General features: G+C 47.4%; 1 protein-coding gene across 4 annotated transcripts in view; it reads right to left on the reverse strand.

Moving 5' to 3' along the window:
* Positions 1-526: 526 nt before the first annotated feature.
* The window catches only part of GLI2 (GLI family zinc finger 2), a 145,168-nt gene continuing 120,962 nt past the window's right edge, over positions 527-24,732 (reverse strand). For 3 of the 4 annotated variants that reach the window (XM_086465025.1, XM_009959796.2, XM_086465024.1), the window contains 7 exons: positions 24,149-24,262; positions 20,549-20,680; positions 16,748-16,897; positions 12,129-12,293; positions 7,390-7,671; positions 3,939-4,275; positions 527-2,883 (listed from right to left, as the gene is read on the reverse strand). In XM_086465025.1, the coding sequence (XP_086321151.1) occupies positions 527-2,883; positions 3,939-4,275; positions 7,390-7,671; positions 12,129-12,293; positions 16,748-16,897; positions 20,549-20,680; positions 24,149-24,262 (3,537 nt within the window). Of the gene's footprint in view, positions 2,884-3,938; positions 4,276-7,389; positions 7,672-12,128; positions 12,294-16,747; positions 16,898-20,548; positions 20,681-24,136; positions 24,263-24,732 lie in introns of all 4 variants that reach the window. The other variant, XM_086465023.1, reaches the window with a different exon arrangement.

Here is a 24,732-nt window from a genome sequence, read left to right on the forward strand (position 1 = left end):
ATAAAGGTATTTATGGTATAAAACAATACTGCTGGCAGAGGGCTTGTTTGGAGACATAACTAAACCCTACTCTCATCAGAGCAGATTACATAGTATGGCTTTTATTCTGATCAAAACCGCATCCTCCTGTTTCTTTTTGGGGCGGGTTGAAAATGGAATTCTTTGCAAATGTAACTAACGGAAAATGATGGGGAGTGCTATTTACAGGCCTGCTGGGGAGGGAGGGTTTCATCTCTAACCACGCTCATGCTGTCTCCTAGCTTGGTGGTGATACTGTTCAGTGCTCTGGGAAACCAAGCCAAAAAATAATACTAGAGGTGCACCCTTGCGGTGCTGATCTGCCTGGATATAGTTTACATCATTCTGTACAGAGACTGTTTAAAAATTTCATTTTGAATCCCTTTAATGTATTTAATACTTATAAAAAAAATCTACTCTATTGAAACAGATTATTTTTGAAAAGCACATTCATAAAACTGCTTCATGCAGAGCCCCTTGGATAGCACTAAGGCCTTGTGCTTTACTGTTATGACATCATGTTTAAAAATTTACTCTCTTCCGCCAGCGTGGTTAGCATGGAGCTCATATCGCCTATTGCCATATTGCTTATTCCCGCAGGTATGGTGGGCAGTGTCAGAGAGTTTCGTGGAGTTGTGAGGCGAGAGGAGTTCTGGGAGAGGTTCTGCAGGATGCTGGGGCTCAGGGTTCCCGACATCAGGCTCGAATGGTCCCCATCGTCCATGATGGCATCAAAATCTATCTGGGGCGGCTCAAGACCTTGCGAGTCCACCGTGCTGGACACCTGGTTCGCGCCCGGGGAAGGCAGAGCGGCTGGCTTGCTGTTCAGTGCACACTGCTGCTGTCTGACCCGACAGTCCGCGTGATTATCGAAGTTGCTGTTCTGTTCGTACATGTGGATTTGACCGTAATAGTACATCAAATTATTTTCCCTTGTGCCGTCTGCGCACTGCTGGGCTGGTGCTGCCAACATGTCGCTGGTTCTTTTATGCATGGCCTCTGCTGCCTCCTGGCCTGAGCTGATGGTGTTTGTGGGGTGGGGAGTTCTCATGTAGCCCAGCTGCTGGACAGTGCGGAGGCCTCGGGATCTGCTGGCCGGGCTCGGCTCGGGCGGAGGACGAGGCTGGACCATGCCTGGTGGATACACCTGTGCAGCTGAGCCCATCATGCTCTGCTGAGGCTCGAAGTTGGGCTGATTGGAGGTCATGATGGGCTGATGAAAGGCCTCCTGAGCCATGGGGAAGTTCAGGTGGGTCGACTGAGATGAGTAGTTCTGCTGACTCGGTTCATGCATGACCTGGCCCAGCATCGTGCGCTCGCTGTTGCTGCCAACCATTAAAGAAGGGTCGGTTGCCATGTCCATTTGCTGAGGGTGAATGTGGGGTCCAGACTTTGCTGCCATGTTGCTACAAGAAGGAGAGATCTGATTTGGGTTGCCACTGATTGCATTGGGGCTCAGCATTTGATGAGGTTGGTTATACCCTGCGTGTAAGCCCAGATCGGGGTTCATACCAGGGCCTAGGCCCATCGACTGCTGCCGCAGCTGCATACAGTTTAACCTCTGTCCATCCATGCCCACATTTCTTTGCATAAAGCTCTGCTGTGTTACATTCATATTGTTCTCTGGCAACTGCATCTGCTGCTGGTTGTAGTTCTGGTACTGACCAAAGTTCTGCTTCTGCTGGACTACAGCTAAGTTCCCTTGTGAAAACTGCTGCTTTGACTGACTGGACATGATATCAACTGTACCCGAGCTGACTTCATTCCACTGGACAGGCATGTTATTTTTATTCATGTCTGAGGAAGCATCAAAGCTCATGGGACACTCTGACATCATGGGTCCCAAGTGGCTCATGCTCGCCTCAGCCACTGCCATCCTGCGCTGGCCAGGCAAGGCTGGAGGCTGCAGCTTCCCGCTTCCCTGGAAGCTCTGCATCTCATTGCTGTACCCCATGGAAGTGCTCTCGGCCACTGCCCCATTGCTCTGGGATTTGATGTACTGCACCACGTCATCTGGTAGCATAATGTCGTCATCTCCAACGGGCACCTCTGCCTCCCCAGACATGGCTTCCATGGTGACGTTTTCACTGATGCTCAGTGGCCGGGGTGAGTAGGTGTGCCGGGGGAGGTTCCCGTCTGAGCGCCCATAGCTCTGGAGGCCGAAATTCCTCCTGTCTGTGGGGTGGGGAGGATGGAAGGGGTTCATGCTGTTGGTGCTGTTGAAGCGGTGAACTCGCGGGAGGGCCTGGGGTTCTCCGGCAGGTCTCCTCACTGGGTCACTCGCCCGTCTCGTGCAGTTGCCTGGCACCTCATGGGGAAACGCCGCAGCTGACGGGTAGCCATAGGTGTTACCATCGCTGCAACGCCGGGGACCTGGAGGGAGGCGGATGGAAGGCAAGGTGGGATCTGGTCCATCCATAAGTGAGATCTTGTTCTTCAGGGTCATCCTCTCCATGTTTGGCAGGGGAGTTGGAGGAGGGCCCCCTGTGGCAGCAGCGTACTTGGCTTTCAGCCTGTAGTGCTGAGCTGGTGTGAGGTTCAGCAGACCTGGCATCCCGCTGCACTGGCTCGCCTCGCTCGACCGACGGGAGGCATCTGTTGAAATCGGGTCATAGGAGTCGGCAGAGCTTGTGTTGTTGGGACGGTGCCCGAGCTGTGAAGCCTCGCTGGAGCGTCGGCTGGAGAAGTACGGGGAGATCCCTGATGATCTGCGGCTGACAGTGTAGGCGGAGCTGATGGTGCTTGTTGTACTATCACGGCGCTCGTTGAGTTGGTTCAGCATCGTAACCTCATTGACAGACAGCTCCATTATTCTGGGGTTAGGCAGCGTGGCAGAAGAACCACCACTATTTTCTAGAATAGAGCCTAAGAGAAAGGTTGCAGGGAAGGAAAAGGTTTAGTTAGCTGAGAAATTCCACTTGGTAGTGTTTTGTGCCAGAATACAGATACACAAAGCCACCCCCAAATATTTTAAAGGGATGGCAGTGAATTTAATTTGCTGCCAGTGAATTCAAAGCTTCATCACCAGCTCTGTGGCCATGCCCAAAGACCCCAAGACAAGAAGTCCCTGCTGCAGAGTCTTTGCAGCGTGTACCTCACTGATACTCAGCTGCTGTGGAAGTGCCTGCACATGAGCTTCTCTTAGTAGGAAAAAAGTAGGACTGGTGTGAACAGTGCCACGGGGACAGCACATAGCTACAACCACAGCTGCTCACTGGGACAGATGCACAACAGTCAGGGATAGGAGGCTGAAGAGCCCTAAAATTGACACTCAAAGGGTCTTCCCAGAGTAAACCAAGAAGTTCCAATATACTAAGCCCTGAGGTTTAGTATAACCCAGGCCCTATGCCTTGGGATTTTTTGGCAAAGTTAGAGGAGCACTGAAGGAATCATAAAGACACCTTTATCAGGAATCCCCAGCCAGTGGGAAACTAGCACACGAACCTGTAGGCAATAGCCAGGAGCTCTCAAGTGACAAAAGGTCTGTCAGAGCAAGATGAGGGATTGAGGGCGTCTGGATTGCTGCTGTGTTCCAGCAGTCTCCCAGGAGGCACATTAGCCCTTGGGGAATTGTTACTGCTGGAACAAACCCAAGCAGTCTTGTGGCTGCCACTGGGACGGTGAGGACAGCTGTGTCTGCGTCCTTGGCAAGCACAGAAACAAGGACACCAACACCTCTGCCTCCTTTCATAGCTCTGTAGCACTGAGCATCTGGGATTCTACCTCCAGATTTTTGCTGGCTGGCACAGCAGATGGCTGTGTTACACCCAAGCTCTCTATTTTACCTGACATCTCTATCCAGCAAGGGCTGACTTAGAGGCAGTAAGAAATGATTGTTCTCCAGGGCAGACTCTTGGTTAGGAAACCAGAGTCAAACTCTGGAGGGTTCCTACAGGACTTGGCCCAGGCCCAGGACTTACCATTTCCTGAGATGGGAGGCAGCTTGGTATTTCTGGCTTGTGGAGCCGGGCTCACCCATGAGCAGGAATCTTTGACTGTCTTGAGTTTCTCTTTCTTGAGCTGTTCAAGTCGTTGCATCGTCGTCATGTGTTTCCTTAGCTGCAGGCTGACTGCCGAATTACCAGATGAGACCGTTGAGTCCACAACAGGAGCGTTGTCATCCAACGCTGTCAGATCTCCCAGACTTCCCCCACTGTGCATGTTCATTTCTACTCCACTGTCATTGTTGTTGGTGCTGCCAAGGGGTGACGGCTCACTGCTGCACGACGACTGGCCACCAGGACTGGACTGACACATCTTGGGGAAGGAAAAGAGAGGGAGTTTGGCAGGTGAAAACATGGATGGAAAGAAACAAGGACCCCAACATCCCCAGCAGGCTCCACATGTTTGGCCCTATCTCAGGCTCTCCCCTCTCTTGTTACTCTTCCCTGCTGCAGGATCTCAGCTTTACCAGAGGGCAGGGGCACTTTCCCTGGGGGAGGTGGGAAGGGCAGTACCCCACAGCTGGAAAAACCTATGGTGGGTTCAACTGGAGGATGGAGAGAAACTAAATGTTGTTCCTCCAAAAGATTAAGGACAGATGCTTATTGAAGAAAAGCAGCACATTACCTGGTTGTGCAAGGTATATTGCAGCAAGCACTGGCTTATCTAACTTAGGATCAAGACCTAAGTATTTCAGACACAATGTATTTTTGTCTTTAAAATTCCCTAACATATAATTAGGCTAGCTGACAAACTTCTCAGCCAGATAAAAACCTGGTTCACTGTTTGCAAAATCCCACTTGCAGATAAGGCAGATAAGCACAATAAATATATATTTTATTTACATTAGGAGTTGCATTTCACATTGAGTAGTTTATTTGCAGCAGACACTAAGTGCTGTGAATTTGCTCTGAGGCAGCTGTTGCTGCTACCCACCAGGATGCCTGGGTTCTCTGCTTCTCTGCTCGAGGCCTATGCTCCACCAAAAAATGGGAGTGCTGAAAAGGCAACATTCTTTGCCCCAGGCCAAGGTGGGAGTGTAGGGTGATGCAGTGTTTTACTTTGCTCCGCAGCAGCCCTCACAGGCAGGGCTGACTGGCTCTGATGACCTCATTGCCCATCAATTGGGATGACAGAGATTGCAATCCCATAATTTAATGTCAAACTGCGATGCTGGGAGAAAGGCGGCAAAAGGAATCCTTGGGCACACCCCCTTTCTGCACTCAAGCAAATATCCTCTGTCCCTCCCCATGGCTCTGCACACCTCTGCCTGGTGGGGGTTAGCTGGAGACAGGAGGTCTGCAGAAGACCATGCTTTATACAGATATTTTAATACAAAGAATTTCTTTGCTCACCTTAGTACCGACTGTCCTTAGGAAGGTAGAGGAAAGAAGGGTAAGTGGAAATAAAGAACAGGTTGTTAGGACAAAGACAGCATTAACAGAAAGGACCATGTTAGTAAAAGGAAGAAGAAGGGAGTGCAGAATACAACACGAATTGCCAAGACCTCCCCCTCTCCCATACCCTGTTGTCCCTGCTTTCCCTCTTTGGGGGCCCAGTTAAAAACCCCTAGGAGAGACTTCCCACCCACCCATCTCCATGGATTTGGGATGAGACCCAAAGATGGGCCAAAACAAGGGGCCTCGGAGTGATGTGAACCAGTGAAACATCTCATCCCTCCCACTGCCCTGACCTTAACCACGAAACAGGAATTGGACGTGAGCCTGCCAGGTCAGATGCTGCCCATTAGACGTGCACGAATGAAGTACGCAGCGCTGGACGGGGTGAGTGGAGATGAACATCTGACCCGTGGCTCTGCCGACAGTGACATGGCTTGGCTGCAACCCTGGGAGCACAGAGCTCTAGGAAAACAACCCCACACATTTGGGAGAAATGTGATGGGGAGCCATGATCTTGTCTGTGTTTTCATAGAAAAAACCCAACACAACACATGGAGGAAGAGTATTGGAGAGAGGCCATTCTGTCCAGTGGTTCTCACACTCAGTTTTTGTAACCCAATGGAGAGCCTCATCACAGTAAAACTGTTCCTTTAGTCAATTAGAGTCACTTTGGATGTGAAAATACTCAATTCCTTCCTAACTGAAACACGCTGCTCATTAGTAATTTGTCCAACAACACATCCCTTAACCTTTTTAAAAAATCTTTGTAGCTCCAGGGCATGTTGTTTCACGAGAATAACAACCTTTTAGCCTGGATTCAAATAAAGAAAAAATATATTTTGGAGCTCAAAGTCCTTTAAGCTCCAGTGAGAAGTCTGGGGACTATGTGAACACTCTCCTTTGCAGGTGAAGGTCTTTTCTGCTGTATCAAGCCTGTGCTCTGCCCCATGCCAAGCTGATGCAGCAGACCAGAACTCTGGGTATGAAGGTGAAGAAAAACATCAAAAGGCAAAAGTGATGCGTGTGTTGCAATGCTTCATTTCCTCCACCAGCAGTGGTATGCTGAGAAGCAGGTGGGCTCCCTGCATGGGATGGAAGAGGCTTGAATGTGTTTGAACCCATCACTGTATGTACCTTGTTAGCACCATTGACCACACTGCTGCCTACTGTGGAGCTGTTGTAATGGCCAGAAGGCTGATAAATGGTCTTTGTTTCAGCTGGTAGCCGCTCATGGGGCTGTAAAGCATGATCATGGCTGACTGCAAGCCACAGCACTGCTCCCGTGTTTATTCCTGGTTTTGCTCCCCTGACCCATTGTCCCACTGCAATTTTCTGTGGCAGCTGGGAGTTGTATATTGAACTCATGCACCCCTGAGCAACCTCCTCTAGCTGATCTTGCTTGAGCAGGGAGTTTGGACTAGACAATCTCAAGACATCTCTGCCAACTCCTGCGATTCTGTGCTTCTGTGCATAGTGGACAGGACCAAGGAACTGAACTTGCTTTAAGATACCCAACAAAAATAAAACAGCTACTTCTATCCCCACTGGTTTCATCCGACAGCCCACAACAGACTTGTGCCAGCAAAACTGCTGTGCAGCAGCAGCCTGGAAAGAAAAACAGTGAAGGTGCGGTGAGGAGGAGAAAAGGAACTGCTTAAGCCAGGACTTCTGCTTTAAGAAACATTCATCAATCTGTGCCCTATGCTCCTTGCTCAGTTTAAATTGGTGAGGTAGGTAAAGCTCATTTGACCACAACAGTCTGAGTTTTACCCACCTGCACAGCACAGGGAGGCATCACATGGCCCCCATGACTACAAGGGCGGGAATTTGTGGTGCTGGATAGGAAGGTGCAAAATGTACTGGACTGTGCCCTGACCTGCAGAGTTCCATCTCTGGACTTGAACTCTAGGGTGTTGGCAGGTGAAGGGCAATTGCCCGGAGAGGTAAATGGCATGCAAATGCTTCACGCCCCCATTGCATTGGAGAAATTAGGGGCTGTGTCATTTCTGCCAAGAGCAACTGCTCTTACCACAGAATTCTCCGTTTTTATCGTTTTGACTTGTAAGCAATCCTCCATGCTCCTCATGGTGCTCTTGGCCTCGGGACTCTCCTCTAAAACCTTGCTGCTCTGCTTGGCGCTTGCTTCATTGTCCCCATTTTCCTTGAGCGGAGGTGGCCTTGGGTGAACGTCGTTGCGCTGCTTCTTCGTGACATGGGCATCAGGCCCGTGCACAGTCTTGACGTGTTTCCTGAGGGAACTAGGGTCTGTGTACCGCTTTGTGCAGCCAGGGATTTTACAGACGTAGGGTTTCTGTCAATACAAGCAAATCTTGGGTTATATTTAGAACAACCCCAAATATTCCAGGTACAGTGTATGGGCCAAGAAAATACAATGAGCATAGTGGCTGGCAGCAGCAAAATGTGGAGCATACGCTCCACAGGATTCTTTAAGACTTAGATCTCTGAGATGAGATATATGGGCTGCTGCTGATCCACACAGATCTGGTCAGTCATTTGATGTTGGCTAAACTCCTTGTTTTCAGTTTCTGGGTTAAAAGACAGCTAAGAATTCATGAAATACTTTCCTAATATTACTTTCCCATGTATGTATTTGCTCTGGTGGCCACAGGAATGTTTCCTGATTACAGATGGGAGGGAGGTGATGCAGGGGACTGGCCATAACACATTCTCTCTCCTAAGGTGGGGTCTACACCAGGAAAATGTCTGAGACCTTCTGGCTGATGGAATTCCAGTGCAACCAAGCCAGACTGGATTCATCCTACACAATCTATCATACCACTCCAGCACCTGTCACCTTGAAATCTGTTATTGTGCAAAACAAACCACAGGCATGCAATGTTTTTTTCAGACGATAGCACTCTAGTCCCGAATTCATGAATCATTGATTGCCACAGGAAAACAAGGCTGAAGCCATGCTTCTGAAAAACAGAAGTCAGCAAACAGGTACTTTTCTTCTTTTAACTTTTTTTTTTATTGAGTTTCCCATTCCAAAGTGTATTAGCACCGCAGTTGTTTGAGCTGGTGCTGCTGCGCTGGAAGGTCTGAATTCATCACAAGTTCCTCTTTCAGCCTCACAGATACTCTAAGTATTTTTCTGCCAAAGCACTAGCATAGTTCTATGAAAAAAACCAGATAGATGTTGTTTGAAGGCTAACCAAAATGACCACTCCTATTTTTTTTCAATCTGTTTTGTAATTTTGTCCAGAAGCTTAAATGAAAAAATACAAAGGAGTATATATTCTTTGCAGAAAGCCAGCATCATCACATGAAAAACACCGGAAGTCTGTTTTTTATTCAAAAACATGTTTCCTGACTGATCTTGGCACATCACTTGGACAAACTAAATCCTTGTTTCACTTGAACAAACTAAATGCTTGTAACATCCCACTGTGATAAATATTTAATATATTTTAAAGCTGGGTAAACTAAAGCACAAAAAATAAAATAGTTTATTTATAAATCTCATGCAACCTTTTGGATAAGGCATTATAGAAATATTATTGCTACCATTAAAATCCATTCTAAAGAACAGAACCCCCACCACACATGCTAAAAAACCCTACATAAAACAGTTACAGGATTTTTTACAAAGATCCTTTAGGCCCAATAGTTCTGATTTTTCAGACACCAGTAATTAGGGTAACACGATCACTGTTGCTTGGACAGCAGACACTCCCCCTAATGGGGTAAAACCATCCCCTTAATCAGGCCATACCTCCTGCAACTGAATGGAGCACAACTGCTGTTTTGTTGGCATGCCCTCATATATCACTTGGATTATCTAGATTCTGACATCTAATGCAGTGTATCCCCTAGTGAAGTCAACAGTTTAGATATCTCAGATGCCTCCTTCCTACTCGCATACACATACAGCATGATACTTCTTAGGGTGGGAGAACTGGAGAACTCCCCAAGCACTCAGCAGAACTGAGTTTCCCGCATTTTACCGTTATTTAGCTTGAATTGGAGAAAATGTCATTCTGTGCTTTTGGCTGACCAAGAACTCATGCCACCCTTTTGTGTATGCACTGCAGAGTGGTCATGGGATGAAAGTCCTTTCCTGAGAAGTAACTTTGAAGGTAGCCCCTGAAGTGATTCACATAGTCGCTGAAAGTTTAAAATGAAATAGCGTTTGTGACATTTCAACAATCATACAAAAACCAGTGTGGTAATATACCCCCACCCTTGAACTTCAGCGTGTTTGGACCATACGCCTACGTCCTGTCACAGAATGACAGACAAATACAGGGAGCCGGCAACGTACCCCTTAGAGGAGACATGGATGACTAACTCTGAAACTGTGGTGTATCCCAAGTAAACACTGCAAGCAGAGGAAAATATTTAGTAGGTAGCTGGGAACCACAGTAGAATTACCAATGGGTAATGGGAAATATTCACAGCCACAAAATCCTGCTTTGCATCCACATGGTTTTGTGAACTAAGGACTCAGTGCTGCAACAGCTGGTTGCAGGACCCTCACCTGGGCCTGCTGCCCAATGCAATGAGCTTTGCCATGAGGGATGTCATCTGTTGCAAAGGATATGTTCCTCAAAAAGAGGGTGTCAAATATATGACCTAGCGAGTCATTATATGCAGCCTATAGATCTCCCATAAGGCTTGGGGTGTGCTTGTATTGCATCAAGGAGGGTTGAACAACAGTTCAGGAGTGAGCATGATCACAAAATCTAAGACCATGCAGTGTCATGTAGTTCCCGTGGTAAGACTCAGCTGGTCTGGTACAAATACTCCACTAGCGTCTATACTGTTTCTGCACCTGAGAAGGCTTTGGCATCCTCCAGGGGAAGCAACAGCAGAGGATAAAATCTCTATCTATTATCTGAGTCTTTGTATTGTTGGATGCAGCCTGTGTCAAGTGTCAGCATATTAGATCAGGGTCCACCATAGACAAGGAGTTGGATGGTCCTGCCCTATAGCCTCACTGTCTTGCACAATGCGAACCCAAAGGAGGAGACCTTCAAATGCGTCTTAGCTCTGCTCAGACAAAGTGAAGTCATCCCAGATCCAGTGCAGCTCCTGATCTGGATCACCTGGGAAACTGAACCCATCAAACAAATGACATTTAATAACACAGCCAAAGCCAAGACTCCACATGTGTGAACACCAGCTGGCCCAACAGAAGGGCAACTCTGGCATGCCTAGGAAGGATTTTGGAAAAGCTCTGGGGATCTGACCTCAAGTAATCTATGGGCAAAAAGTAGCTCACACTCTGCTTCAGTGTGCACAAACTGGGCAGAGTGAGTCTTTATCCAGCACTGAAAGTTGTACCAGCAGCCTTGATCCATCCACACAAGAATCCTTAGGGATGGAAGAGAGATGCAAAACTGATTTAAGGACAGGAAAAAATGCTGCAGTAATGGGAATCTTCAGTGGCTTGATTGACTTATTTAGCTTATGAGAAACAAGACGGAGAGTGACTTAACACTGTAGTGTTATGAGGTGGAAATAGCAACAATGAAAAGGGCATTGGATCCAGCACTGGAAGCAGGCAGAGAAAGCATCCAGGGCTGGAAAACCAGCAATCTTTAATACCTGAAATGTGATATTAAATTGTGACTGTCTACCTTTTAGGGGAATAAGCTTTAACAGAAAGCAAATGATGTTTTAGCCAAACACCAGTTACTGGGAATGCAGATTGCTGAGCAGACAGGAGGTTGTTTGTCTTGTTGGTCCCTCCTGGCCTCAAGGTCAGTGTAGCCTTAAATCAACGCCAAACTACCCAGTGCCAGTGCGGATACGGGTTAATTTTAACCTGTGTGCTGCTGGGGAAATGGCTCACTGGCAAAGGACAATCCTGATATTTGGGTTCATACCCAAACCAATTCAAATAACACTGGGATCCAGGTCATTCACAGGGTCCATCTCAGCATCACACAGCGTGGAAGTGCATCCTAGACTTTGAGTCCTTACTCTGACTCCAACAGAATCTCTGAAACCTACAGAGCTTTGGTTATCACTGACTGATACCATGCCAGGGATAGAAATGCTCCCAACAAGCCCTTTGTAGACACAGCATCGCTTTAAAAAGCTGTCATCCATGGCAATTGTGTTCCATTCTCCAATAGTCTATATTTAACTGTTGCAAATTAGGCTACAGACTGAATTCTTCATGGCTGCAAACAATATTAGAACTTCAGCGTGTTGTTTTTTCTTCCCCTGTCAGCTAATTAGTGGTAATATAAATTTCAATCATCGGCCGTGGTTGATTGCAACAGACCATCACATGCGTTACAATAAAGGCAATTTCCTCTGCTCCCCAGCTCCTAATAGTGGGTCTTAATTAGCCAAGGTTAACAAAGCGTTGCATTGTGCTCTATCATTGTACATCAAACGATGGAGGGAGTATTATTTCCAGAGCATCAGGATCCAGGGTTGCTGTTATACTACTGCAAGCCTGCTCCACAGTAATATTAAACACCACATGCACAACTGTACAATCCTATTTGTGCTATTCAAAATTATAAATTTGGAAAATACTTGCTTTAATTTCCAAAGCCGATAAAAAAGTTTGCATACTTTAACATCTGTTTATGATTTCAAACATGGCTTTCATAAATATAAAGCTAATGTGGTCTGGCTCTCCAGCAAAATAAATCCCATTAAAAAATAAGAAAAACCTCTCATTACAGTAGGTTTCTTTTTACATGAGTCCAGCATGTAACGTGTATGTTTATTGTCAGCAAAATTAAAAAAAAGCCCTCCGTTGAGCTGCGGTGAGCCCAGGCTTACCTCATTGGAATGTGTCCTGTTCTGGTGCTTGGCTCTGTCCGAGGCATTGGAAAAGGCTTTATTGCAGCCCTCGTGTTCACAGACATAGGGTTTTTCTCCAGTGTGGGACCTCAGGTGTGTCTTTAAGTTCTCCAGGCGGGAATAGGCTTTGGAGCAACCCTCAAACTAAAATAAAAAAACACAAGAAGAGTGATAAATTAACCAGAAAAATTTGATTTTCCTCCTGCTTAAACCCTTCTCATCTGTTTCTCATTCTTTCTTTTTTTCTTCCCTTTAAAGGGCTTGTGTGTTAGGAACAAGATACACTTTGTTGGGAGAATTCACTTCCCTAGGCAGGCTGAGTGTTTCAGCAGTGAGTCATACTTAAGGTGCTGCTCTCTGTTGGGTACCCACCTGACATTTCAACAAGAAACTCTTTTTTCCCGCAGGGTTGAACACCCCTCCACTCCTTGCAGTGCTCTCTCTCCTGCCATCCCTCTGCAGCTAAACACACTCAGAAACGGAGGTCCTTTTCTCCCCACCCAGTGAACTGATGGCTTCTTGACAGTTCGACCAGCCTTGCAACTTCACTAGCACCAGCGCTGGAAAAGCCAGACCATTCTCTAACACACCAGCAGAAACCTAGCAAGCTTTGAAGTTTCCCAAATTACAGCTTGGGTCTACTCTTGGAGGATGTTGTGGTCAGGATGTCTGACATTACCAGTTTAAAAACCAAGACTTTCAGCCTTGAAGACAGATGGACTTTTGGATGACAAAACAGGCCAGGAACATTCCTCCTGGAAGGAAACCAGCTGCCCACACAACGAGGAGCATCTTGGGAGACATGGTGAGGCTTCAGGTGATGTAAGTCCTGCCACTGTCCACTCTGGCTGGGCTGGAGGCTTTTCCCTGCACCTGCTCTGTCTGCAGCATGGGAGGATTTCACCTCAAACCAAGGAGGCAGTCTTAAATGCTCTTTGATGAAACAAATGGGAACTTACAAACACTGGAAGAAGGTTTAAGGAATGTAAAGCTCCCTTCTAAATTCTAGATAAATGCTGCACTCACTGTTCAGCTGGGAACATTGAAAAGACTATGCTGCACTTCCTATGCAAGCACCTTAAAACACACTTTAAACTTGAACAAGCAGGCCCTCCTGTTGTAATGTACACAAGCCACAAGGTGTTGTGTTTTAGTCAGGTCACTTAGACATGTCTGCAAGTTCAGTACAGGACTTCACATTGTTCTTGGCTAGTGAAGAAGCTGGTGTCATAGCAGGACAGATCATGCCACAGCTCAGTGTCTGATTTCCCTGTGGACAGCTGAGTGCTCCTACGTGTCCAGAGATCTGGCCCTTTTGGGCAGAGACCAAAGGCAGCTGCACGCAATAGCAATGGTACCTGTCTTGTGCTCCATGGGCGTAGGACTTGCAGGATAAGGAATTACAGAATCACACAGAATCACAGAATATTGGGGGTTGGAAGGGACCTCGAAAGATCACCCAGTCCAACCCCCCTGCCAGAGCAGGACCACCTAGAGTAGATCACACAGGAATGTGTCCAGGCGGGTTTTGAATGTCTCCAGAGGAGGAGAATCTACCACCTCTCTGGGCAGCCTGTTCCAGTGCTCTGTCACCCTCACAGTGAAAAAATTTTTCCTTATGTTAATGCAGAACCTCCTATGCTCCAGCTTGCACTTGTTGCCCCTTGTCCTGTCATTGGCTATCACCAAGAAGAGCCCGGCTCCATCCTCCAGACACTCACCCTATATGTATTTATAAACATTGATGAGGTGACCCCCTCAGTCTCCTCTTCTCCAAGCTAAAGAGACCCAGCTCCCTCAGCCTTTCATCCTAAGGGAGATGTTCCATCCCCTTAATCATCTCTGTGGCTCTGCGCTGGACTCTTTCAAGCAGTTCCCTGTCCTTCTTGAACTGAGGGGCCCAGAACTGGACACACTATTCCAGATGTGGTCTCACCAGGGCAGAGTAGAGGGGGAGGGGAACCTCTCTCGATCTACTGACCACACCCCTTCTAATACACCCCAGGATGCCATTGGCCTTCTTGGCCACAAGGGCACATTGCTGGCTCATGGTCATCCTGCTGTCCACCAGGACCCTCAGGTCCCTTTCTCCTATGCTACTTTCTAACAGCTTAGTCCCCAACCTACACTGGTACATGGGGTTGTTCTTTCCCAGATGCAAGACTCTACACTTGCCCTTGTTGTATTTCATTAAATTTCTCCCCGCCCACATAGGCACAGGCCGATCCTGTATAACTTTGTTGTGCTGGAAAAGAATCATAGTTACTTAAGTTCCCTTTAAGGTCTAGCATAGGGATGGTGGACAGAAGGCAAACTTGCTCTGCACTCTAGACATATGCAGATCTCTTCAAGGACATAGGAGCATACCACAAGAGCTGATTCCTTCCACGGCTTTGTCAGGGTGGGATGGATCCAGTCCCCTTCCTCAGACAACTTTTGTTAGTCCATTTGGCCCATAGAACATGCCGCAACTTTGAGATAGCACAGTATATCCCTTTCTTCTCTTGCCCTGTGCAAACAGTCCTTTACAACTCAAGTTGCTTACAGTTATTGAAATACATCATTCCACTTGCTGGAAAACAAAGGGAACTCAGCATGAGGCGACTCATGCATCCATTCTGGTTTTGCTGGATACTGACACAAAAATGCACTTACTAAGAGCAAAAGTACTGAGGCAACATTTTCAAATAAGAACTGAGCAAAGCAGCCTATGCATGTTCAAAGCGGTTGTTCCCACTCTTACTTGTGGATTTGATTATGTCAGTGGGAGTTCTGGCTGTCATCTGTTGCAATAATCCTCGACTGAATCCCAGGCTGCAACTGGGCTCATCTGTAGCTTTACGTACACCACAAACTTCTTGTCTGAAACAAATGGAGCTTTGAAAAATCACCGCCAGACTTGGACAAGGAATGCTCTACCACAGAAAGGCACTGTCTGCAGAGCTGCTGTGTATCCCAGGCAATTGGAATCCAGTGGTACTCCAGTTCGGGGACAGTTGCTGCGACATATTGCACATGGAGGGACTGCAGTTCTCCAGGAGGCAGGGGATGACTTGAGAAGCACACCCTTGCCATTGTTTGAGTGCGACACAACCAAGGCTTGAAACAGGCAGGATTGTGCAACAGTGCTTTCTCCTGCTCCATTACAGCACTGAAGAGGATGCAGTTCCCGCTGCTTTTTGTCTTCTGAGTCCCTCTACCTGCAAGGGTAGGGCTAGACTTTCCCTCCCTGCTCACTTTGTAGCACATCAATGATCAATATTCCTTGATACTTTTAAGGAAGATTGGTAAAGCACTAGAACCGGGCAAAGTGCTTTAGAAGATTAAAACAAAGGACATGGCCCTGTGCCCTGGGAAGCTTATGCTCTAAATTAAACGAACACAGGGCTTAAAGATTGATAAAGGAGTCATGCAACAAGCAAATCATACATATCCTAATATTTGTAAGCAGGAGCTGGGGCAGAGCCAGGGAGGGAGCAGAGCTGGAAGTGACTAATGGAGCAGAAAAGGAGGAAGATATGGGAGGAGGGCTCAGACATCTGCCGAGCAGCAAGAGAGACTCATCCCCGACACTCTGGGGAGAGGAACAGCTTAATGCTGATGGTGGAGAAAGTAAGAAAAACTGGCAGGGGGAGAAGGCAGGGAGCAAAGGATATCAAAAGACAGGGATAGGCCTTTGCGAGGGAAAAGGGCTGAAGCATATGTGGAAAGAGATGGTGAACACCCCTCCTCTCCTGCCAGTTGGCCACAGCCAACTCCACAGCTTGCTTCACTCTTGTGCCCACAATCAGGCATCCTTGGCTGATTTCTGTCAGCCATCAATGCGGTGAGAGACTCCATGTGTGAGAGCAGATATGGGCTTTAGTATCTCGAGGTTGAGGAGGAGGTGAGCTGTGCTCTCCCATGTGCTAGATGAACCTATACCCATAGGGCTGAGATACAAAATAGCACCCCATGCTCTTCCTCAGGCAATGTTTAACACTAGGCACAGTGCTGCTTGCGTGCAGAACGTCTGGGGACTGAGCTCCTCTTGGGGTTTAAGCACCCAGGTGTTGATCTCACCTCTGGATTAAGAGAGCAGAGGCAGAAGGTGTTGGCCCAGCTCCCCAGACTGGAACAAGGCTTGCGTGCACACTTGGGTATGTGGGTGAGGGAAACTTGCAGCCCCAGCAGAAGTACCAGGTGATGCTGAGTTAGACATGACCAGGATTAGGTGGTTCCCCACAGTGTGGGGTTACTGGATTTCATTCTTGGATATAAGCAACTAAACTGTCCAGTTTTCCACCTTAAGTGACTTGTCCTGAGTCACTCTAGATCTCTGTGGTAAAGCTGAACCCATTTTGCCCAAGGACATGCAGTTTTGCCCACTAACACTTTGACCACCGTCCTCAATCCCTTGCCTTGTCTCCAGGGTGTAACCTGCAAGTAGCTATAACCCAGACACAGAGAGATGGACTGGTCCTGAGCTGGGTACCAGCAGGTACTCTGGGAGAGCTCTGCTTGAAACCATGCCTGTGTCTGCACACACATGTGTGACCACCAAAGTCCAGTGTTCCAGTCGCCAATGTGAGATGCACCATGTGTCCCTGCCAGCTCACCGTGCACTTGTGTGGCTTTTCTCCGGTGTGCCTTCGCATGTGCACCACCAACATGTACTGAGCCTTGAAGGGCTTCTGCTCCCGTGTGCAGTCCTGCCAGCGGCAGACAAACTCCTTCTTCTCCCCGTGGATGTGATCATTGTTGATGTGCTGGTAGGAGAGAAGGGAGAAGCAGGTCACTCCTGGAAGAGCTGATGCCAGCGAAACCCACACAGTGCTCCAAAAGCCAGCCATTCCATCCCCAGTGCTTGTGGTCAGGCATTTCACCTGGGTCCTAGAGACATGGGAGCCAGCTCTGCAGGCTGGTGTGCCCTGCAGGAGAAGAGCACAGCACCCAGCACACTGGATGCTGGGTCCAAAGCAGCTATAAACAGCAGGTTTGCAAAAGCAATGGGGACCCATGGTGCCAGGGAGAGATGAGCCCTCTTAGTATCTCCCGGGCTGCCTGATGCCACCGTTGGGGAGGATTTTGGCAGTCATTTTTGTATATTTGGCAGAGTCATTTTTGTCTCTGCTGAACCCTCCTGTGCCACATTTACACATCTGGAGGATGGGGAAGAGGAGACAAACCTTGGTTGGATTCAATGATTTTAAAGGTCTTTTCTGACCTAGATGATTCTAAGCCCTGCTTGCACACCAGCCCGTACTCCGGCCCCAAGACATCCACCTGCTGTCCAGCGCTGGCGGTTGGCAGGAAATGACAGCATCTACAAGCTATGCGCCAAGGAAAGCTCGGCGGCCTCAATTACTGCTAATTACTAGGGTCCGTGAAATCCTGTGCTGGGGTGTTGAAAAGCCAGACCCAGGATGGTGCCTTCAACCATGCTGGGAGGAAGACGAGAGTCACTTTTTCCCAGCCCAGGGAAGATGAAACCCTGCCGAAAACACATGGAGCCAGAGTCCAGCCCATCGGCAGCGCTGTTCTTGTGGTGGCCTTGTATTCTGAATGGGGTCTCGCTGCCAAAAATAATGCCTGTCCTTGCTCCTGTGTTTTCAGCAGACATTCACTGACAGGAAATCCTAAAATAAACCACTTTAAGTTTGGGTTTTGCTTTTTTTTTTTGTGCTGAGATTTTTTTCCAGCCCCCACCTTTGTCCCCACAGGCAAGACCAGGCACATGTGTTGTGGCTCGGGACAAGACTTTCTCGAGGTGGTGAGGCAGCATGATGACACAAAAACACATTAAAACAGAATCACTGACCTTCATGTTCCCAGCCAAATCCAACCCCAGCGTTTTGTGTGCTGTGGCCCAATCCTGGGGACAAGGACCTGCTGTTTGGGGCACCAGTTCTACCCAGGGGCAAGAGGAGGTGCGTGGCACTCAGCTGGTCACTCGGGCACCGTGGGAAAACACCAAGAGCCAAAGCTGGACGCTGGGATGGTCAGGGGAGGCTGGGTTTGGGAGATGTTTCCTATGGGTTTGGAGCTCAGCTGCCTAAGGTTCTGGTTTTATAACATGGGATCGGTGTGAGGTTTTAGGCCCAGATGGCGAAAATCTGGTGAACCCCCAGGAGACCCATGGACACACTAAACTGTGTCCATACCAGACTGAGAAGATATGTCTCCTGGCTCTGTCTGCATGGGAGTCTGACTTGTAACCAAGACTACACATGGCAGTGCTAGAAGTAGAGGTGTGCACAGGCTCGCCTGTTTGGTCCTGCTTGGGCCAGAGGAAGACACATTTATGGGAGGGGAACTGTAGCCCCCCTTCAGGCTTTCTGACTCCCTGTCTGGGCAACATCTGCTTCCCATCACACAGTGAAGAAGCAGTTGCACAACTTGCCACACTTCAGCTATGGCTCCATAGCCCCCATCAAACCTCCCACCTGGCTGGAGGCTTTCCTTGGGCTTCTTTCAAATTAAATGTGACCTTTGAGACTAGGAGCAGCAGTGGTGCTTGCAAAAATATGCCCTCACCCCTGTTGCTCCCCATTGACATGCACTTCTCCCACAAGCACATTGCCTACTGTGTATGAAGAATTGACCCTGCATGCCCAGGTACTTTGCTGTGCCCACAAACTATAGTTTTTCCATGCATGGTGGGATGCTACCTTCTCAGAAGTTGGCCCACGACATCTGTATTTCATTTGCATGTGTATTTTGGGCATCCCAAATCCACAACCCCATGTTGCTAGTAATCATGGTACTGAAGCCTCCATTTTTATAACATTCCAAATTTAGGAAAATGTTGGGACATTCCAGCAAATATTATTCTTTGGTTTTTCTCTGGAAATAAATTGTGCTGAGCTGCCTGGATCTGCCCTTCACTTTGCTCTGGGCAGAGTTAAGGAGTTTTTCTTGTGTCTGAGAGGGAAAACAAATACTGCTGGACAAATGTGAGCCCAGCCCATCTGACAGGGCTGCTGTGGTTTAACCCCAGAAAAGCAGTGCCCTGTGGCATGCAATGTGCAACCCATTAAGCATCTTATCATTCATTTGGCCCTGAAAACCATTTCCAAATCTGTCTGTACTCAAGGACTTGTTACACCGAACCAGTGACTTCTGGCAGAGGTGAGCTGGTGCTAGCCTTTGATGGAAGAAGAGAACATGCTCAGAATTATCATTTAGAGTGTGGTCTCTCTGGGTTAAGATAATGTTTGTGTGCAGAGCTTGGGGAAATTCAGACTGATGCCTACTTCATGGCATCTTTAGACTAAAATGAAGATACATAAAAAAGGGTGAGAGCAGACATGAACCCTCAGGAAGAGGGCTACACGTGGGTCACACATGAGTGGTCCCTGGTAAGCTTGGAGCCCCGCTGAAGCAAGCAACAAAAGGCTGAAGGGAAAGGAGAAGATAGCGGGTCCTGTCACGAAATTTGCTCAATCCAACATTTTGCGGCAAGCAGCAGGGTTGCTGCGGCTGGTGAATTCCCATCAGCTCTGGGCTGGCTTCAAACAAATGGGGATCACACCACAGACCTAAAATGAGGACTGAGAGGGTGCTGAGCTGGGGGCAGGATGGGACTCAAGACAGATCATGTCGGGTTTCACAGGCACTCACTCTGAGTTTGAGGAATTTGTCAACCCCAGAAGCCAAAGGAAACCAAATGGTGGATTCCCAGGCGAAGCAAAGCACACAAAAGGTTCTCGGAATTAATTAGAACTAAAAATCTGATTAATGACTTTGTTTGGGGATCCTTCAGAGAGCAGTTTTGACACGGGTTTGGGGACATCATTGTGATTATAGAAAACCTACTTCCCAATTTTTAAAAAATCAACCCACTTTCTATATTTTGGGCCCTGATGCACACACTGGAGCACGCTTCCAAACCCTGGGAATGCTCTACTTTTGTGGGAGGGATGAGCTGAGCAGAACAACAGCCCCTAAGTGATATGGCCCCACAGTTCATTTCACAGCAGCATAAAAGTCTTTCACAGTCTGGACAAGGACTGAGGACAGTATAGATGATCCCTGACCCATAGCTGGTGTGGGTGTATGAGGAGGCCCAGTGAACATGCCCAGCGAAGAGGGAAGGGCTCAGCTCCCTTCCCCATTTTCTGATCAGGTCCTCTGCACAGAGCCTTCTGTCATTGGGTCATGCACAAGGGAGACCAAAACTGCAGCCTCAGCAGCTAAGAAGAGAGCAACATCAAATAATCTATGAGAGGCTTCTTGCAGCTAAACTCCTTGGGGAGCAGCGACCTGCTTTGGCAGTGTTTACACACCGTATCTCTGATTTGCACCTTTAGTAGCTCCCTGAGTGAGCTCTGGCTGTACAGCAGCTAGCGATAAAAAATGAGGACAAGTGCACAGAAACCCAAATTTATCGCTGGGGTTTCCTCCCAACCATTACTCACATGGACGAGCTGCTCTTGAGTGTCATATTCCTTTGTGCACCCTTCCCAGTGACAGTTCGTCTCATAAATAACCTCAGGCTCCTGTTTACATTCGTCCTTATCTAGATCTTCTTTCAGGTCTGTCAGATGCTCCTGCAACACACAACAGTGCATTGTATAACGTGAACTTCTTTCATCTGAATTCCTCTGTCACTCATAGATTACAGGGCCGGTATCAACTGATCACAAAACTGTGCTTATTGTGGCAACATAGCATCCTTGATTACTGTGAAATAAAGAGTTACAGAATTTTGGTAGAAATGGATTAGAGTCCATGACAAGACACGAAAACACCTCGAAGCCATGGTTGCAGTGGCAGCTGGCTCCAGCCAGGTTGTGGGCAGTCCCAAGAAAGGCTGGAGAAAGGAAAAGGCTGGCTTTTGACCTTTGGTTTTGTCCTTTGTTTGGAGCAAAACTTCTGATCTGGGGGGAATGGGGAAATATGAGCCTGAAGAAATCACAAAGCAGTCAAAGCCTAGTGGTTACCACATTCACCTGACATGGGTTGGGGAGGGGGGTTTCTGTTTTCTGCATCTTTCAACAGATAAGAAAATTATGCCTAACTCCTACCCAAAGATTTACGCCTGCAGGGTGCTCCACAGGGACAAAGTGGTGAGACCCCAAAGCACTCCTCTGAGATCAGCAAATTTGGGAAGCTTGGGCAAGACACCATGATGAGTGGCTTGCAGAGCAGAGCTCCAGGGGCTCTGGACTCATAAATGAGTTAGTTTAATGCTGGGCACGCTGTAAGCTCTCTCCTTAACTTCTCTGTCTAGCTAGCTCCTCAGTGCTAAATGAAGCACAGGAGATTTTTTTGTTATGGCTGCTATGAGGTTTAAAGCATCGGCACCTACACAGTAATGTAACATACAATATAATTAGTACAATTCAGAGCTAAGGACAACTGTCAGCTCTGTGTGCATCAGACACTTGCACTACAGACAAGGCAAGCAGCAGCCAACATTGGCTTGGGAATTTAGCAATACAAACCCCTCTAGGTTTTGACTCCCTTCATTCCCTTTCCTTCCAATTACTACTACTGCCCAGCACAGAGCATCCTGCCTCCAGGGCACCTTTAAATAGGAGTGTCTGGGGTGACTGACCACATAAGACGTTGTTCCTCATGATCTGATGCTCCAGTTGGCCCCATAAGTGTGTAGACACAGACACACCTGTCTCAAACTGCCTCTGGCCTGCCCAAATGGACCTATCTGTCTGCCATCTCCTTCCTCACCAACACCTTCCCAATGCCTACTGAGGGGCTGTAATGATTAATGACTTCGTGGCATTACATGGCTTGGAAAGTGAGATGTACTGTACAAAAGTTCAACAATTTTCATTAACTAGCTCATGACATACATGCCAGCTGTGACTTTTCAATTCAACAGTTTAGATATGGAGAGGAAGACATTTGTTTTAATTAGCTCTTAATTTAGAAAAAAAATATTGTAAGGTGGCTCTTGGGACAGGAAACTAGTAATTTACAGAAAGACTTTTGGCGATTCAAACCATATCAGAGCCCATAGCAATAGTCTGAGAAAGTTCAAATCACTGCTTCTTTCTCCTGCAATTCCTGTTTGGTTGAACTGTGAACATTATTTTTGTTGAAATGTTTCTCTCCATGCAAAGGGCGGTTTCTGGAAAAGTGAAATTTTCTACTAAAAGTCTTATTTTGCCAAAATGTTTAGACTTCCTGTTGAAAAATGGAATTGAAACCATTTTAATTTGTTGAAGAAGATTGACTTGTTTAATTTCTGGCTAGTTCAATGTTAATTCGAATCTGTACTGGAGCTATTGTGGTATTGTAAAAGCACAATAACTCAAGTCCCTCATGCCTGGTGCTCCACTATGTCCCACAAATCTTGTCTGGATTGCATTCTTTATAGCACAAGCCATCATGGGAGATACTGTCTGGCCAAGGATTTTAAACACCCAAACCACAACTCACATGAGGCGTTTCCAGTACAGGATTTCCAAAACAAAACACACACATGCATGCTTTTTTTGGGATGGATGAGCTTCATACTCTGCAAAAAATGTATCAGTCAATAATTAACTGACTGTAATTCAACATTTCAGCACAGTCTCCTGCAGAACAAGAATCCCCAAATTTAACAAGTTGCTGTCGCTTAGACCAGCTGAAGAGGAGACACCCACTACGTTCAGTCTTTTAACCTGTTCACCTTGCCAAGAATGGACTGTCTCTTACAAGGTACTTTCCAGTATTTTTCCAGTCAATACTGAAACGCCTCAAGACATGAAGCCTACATTTCCCTTGGGGTATTACTTCAGACGTCTCCTCATTAGGAACTATTAGACAACCAGCATGCACTTTCCTTCTCTTAATTTCACCTTGCTATTCTAATCAAAACTCCTTGCACCATTTTAAACTAATCCCCCCCCTTCTTTCAGTGCTTATTTCACATTAAGACCCAGTGGATGAAACTCTGGGGCAGGGCTGCAGGGGTGAGCTGGGCTGATGCTATCCAAGCACTCCCCGTGGTTGGGTGCACACCTCTTCACATCGGAGCAGAGGACTGAGGATGACAGTCACTGAGCAAGCAGCTATCTATCCCGCAGCTCCTCTGTTACAGATGCCTTGAGAAAGCAGGTGATAGCTTTCAAATCTTTTTTCATTTGCTGGAAGAAATAAACACGTGGCCCTATTAGCCCGGGTGGTGGCCAGATTGGTTTTTCAGGGCGTGTGCTTTTGCAGCAGTGTGTAGATGCACTTCTAAACTCAAAGCTCCAGAGAGGTGCCTCTTTGCCCTAATCGTGCTGACTACAGCATGTTTATCTTTCCCTGATATGCTATCTTCATCAATTTTACCAGCCCCCTGATGACTGCACACGTTGCTGTCCCCATGCATCATGCTGAGACCTGCTCCTGAACCAGGGCAGAAGGAGAAATTTGTCATCAACTCTTCCATTCGCTTGACAATAACACGGCCTAATATTTCATGAAAATGAAGTGCCCAGAGCACTCCTGATAGTTTACAGTTGTGATAAAGGACGGTCAGATGGATACTGTCAGCCATTAAACAGTTTGCAATCACAGAGCTCCGGAAAGAAAGCAAAGGCCTTTGGGTCTTTCTTGGTGTCAAATGTTGTGTCACCAGCTTAAAGGATGTTTCTAGGAGCAATTCCTTGTTGAATCAAGAAGTCATCCTTTTTTTACAAGGTTTCTACCTACATGCAAGATTCCCTCATAATCTATGTTTGCTCTGAGACACTAATGCTGCTTGCTTTGCAGCACAGAAAACTCAGACATCATTTTTAAATTATCACACTTGAAATATTCCCTCCCTCCTTTTTTTCTATCCAAGCACAGCAACAGCAACCTGAGTCCCAAGCACCCATTGAATACTTCATGCGGTCACTGCAGCTCTGCCGTGTACCCTGCTGGGCTTCATGCTTCAAGAGACACTTGCCTTCCTGGCAGACTTTGATGCCTTGCTCCCAGCTGCAGCAAATCGTGCCAGGAGTATCATTCCCAAGGACAACAAGACCCAGCAGCTCGCTGCCTCAGCCCCACAACACTTCTCGCACCAGGAAGGTTACCTGTGTGGTTGGGGATGCTGGGGGCAAGCCCTCGACTTCAGTCTTGACTTTGCTGCGCTTGTTAATTACTGGATTGACTGTGCTGCTCACGGCCGACTCACTGCTTTGCTTGCTCTAGGAAAGAAAACCAGGCAAGATATGGCACCAGGGTTCGGGACGAGAGGCAGACTGCGGTCCACCTTCTCATTAAAAATTAACTTAAAAATCAGCCAAGGTTGAGCTTCAGGAGTGGAAGTTCAGTGGGGACAACAGGGTATTTGCCTTCTGGCCTGGGTTTCACATGAAAACTAGCCCGTTTGGGTTTGTGCAAGGCAGAGAGATGGAAGAGAGGGAAGAGTTAAGGGCAGCATCAGCTTCTGTAGGTTCACCAGTGAGCTTGGCCTCACCACTGTCGCTCCATTTCAGAGTGATCTAGTCCCTGCAAAGCCATCAAAACCTTACGCAACCCCCACCCAAGACATGATTTTATTTCTCAATGCGATGAAATGATTTATTGAGAAAATGAATTCCTGGGGAGAGCGGGGGCTCTTGTTACGTGCAAGGGCTCCAGTGTGCTGGGTGCATGAAACACTGTGTGTATATTT

This window comes from Leptosomus discolor, chromosome 5 (genome assembly GCF_034619465.1).
Source record: "Leptosomus discolor isolate bLepDis1 chromosome 5, bLepDis1.hap2, whole genome shotgun sequence".
NCBI classification, from domain to species: domain Eukaryota; kingdom Metazoa; phylum Chordata; class Aves; order Leptosomiformes; family Leptosomidae; genus Leptosomus; species Leptosomus discolor.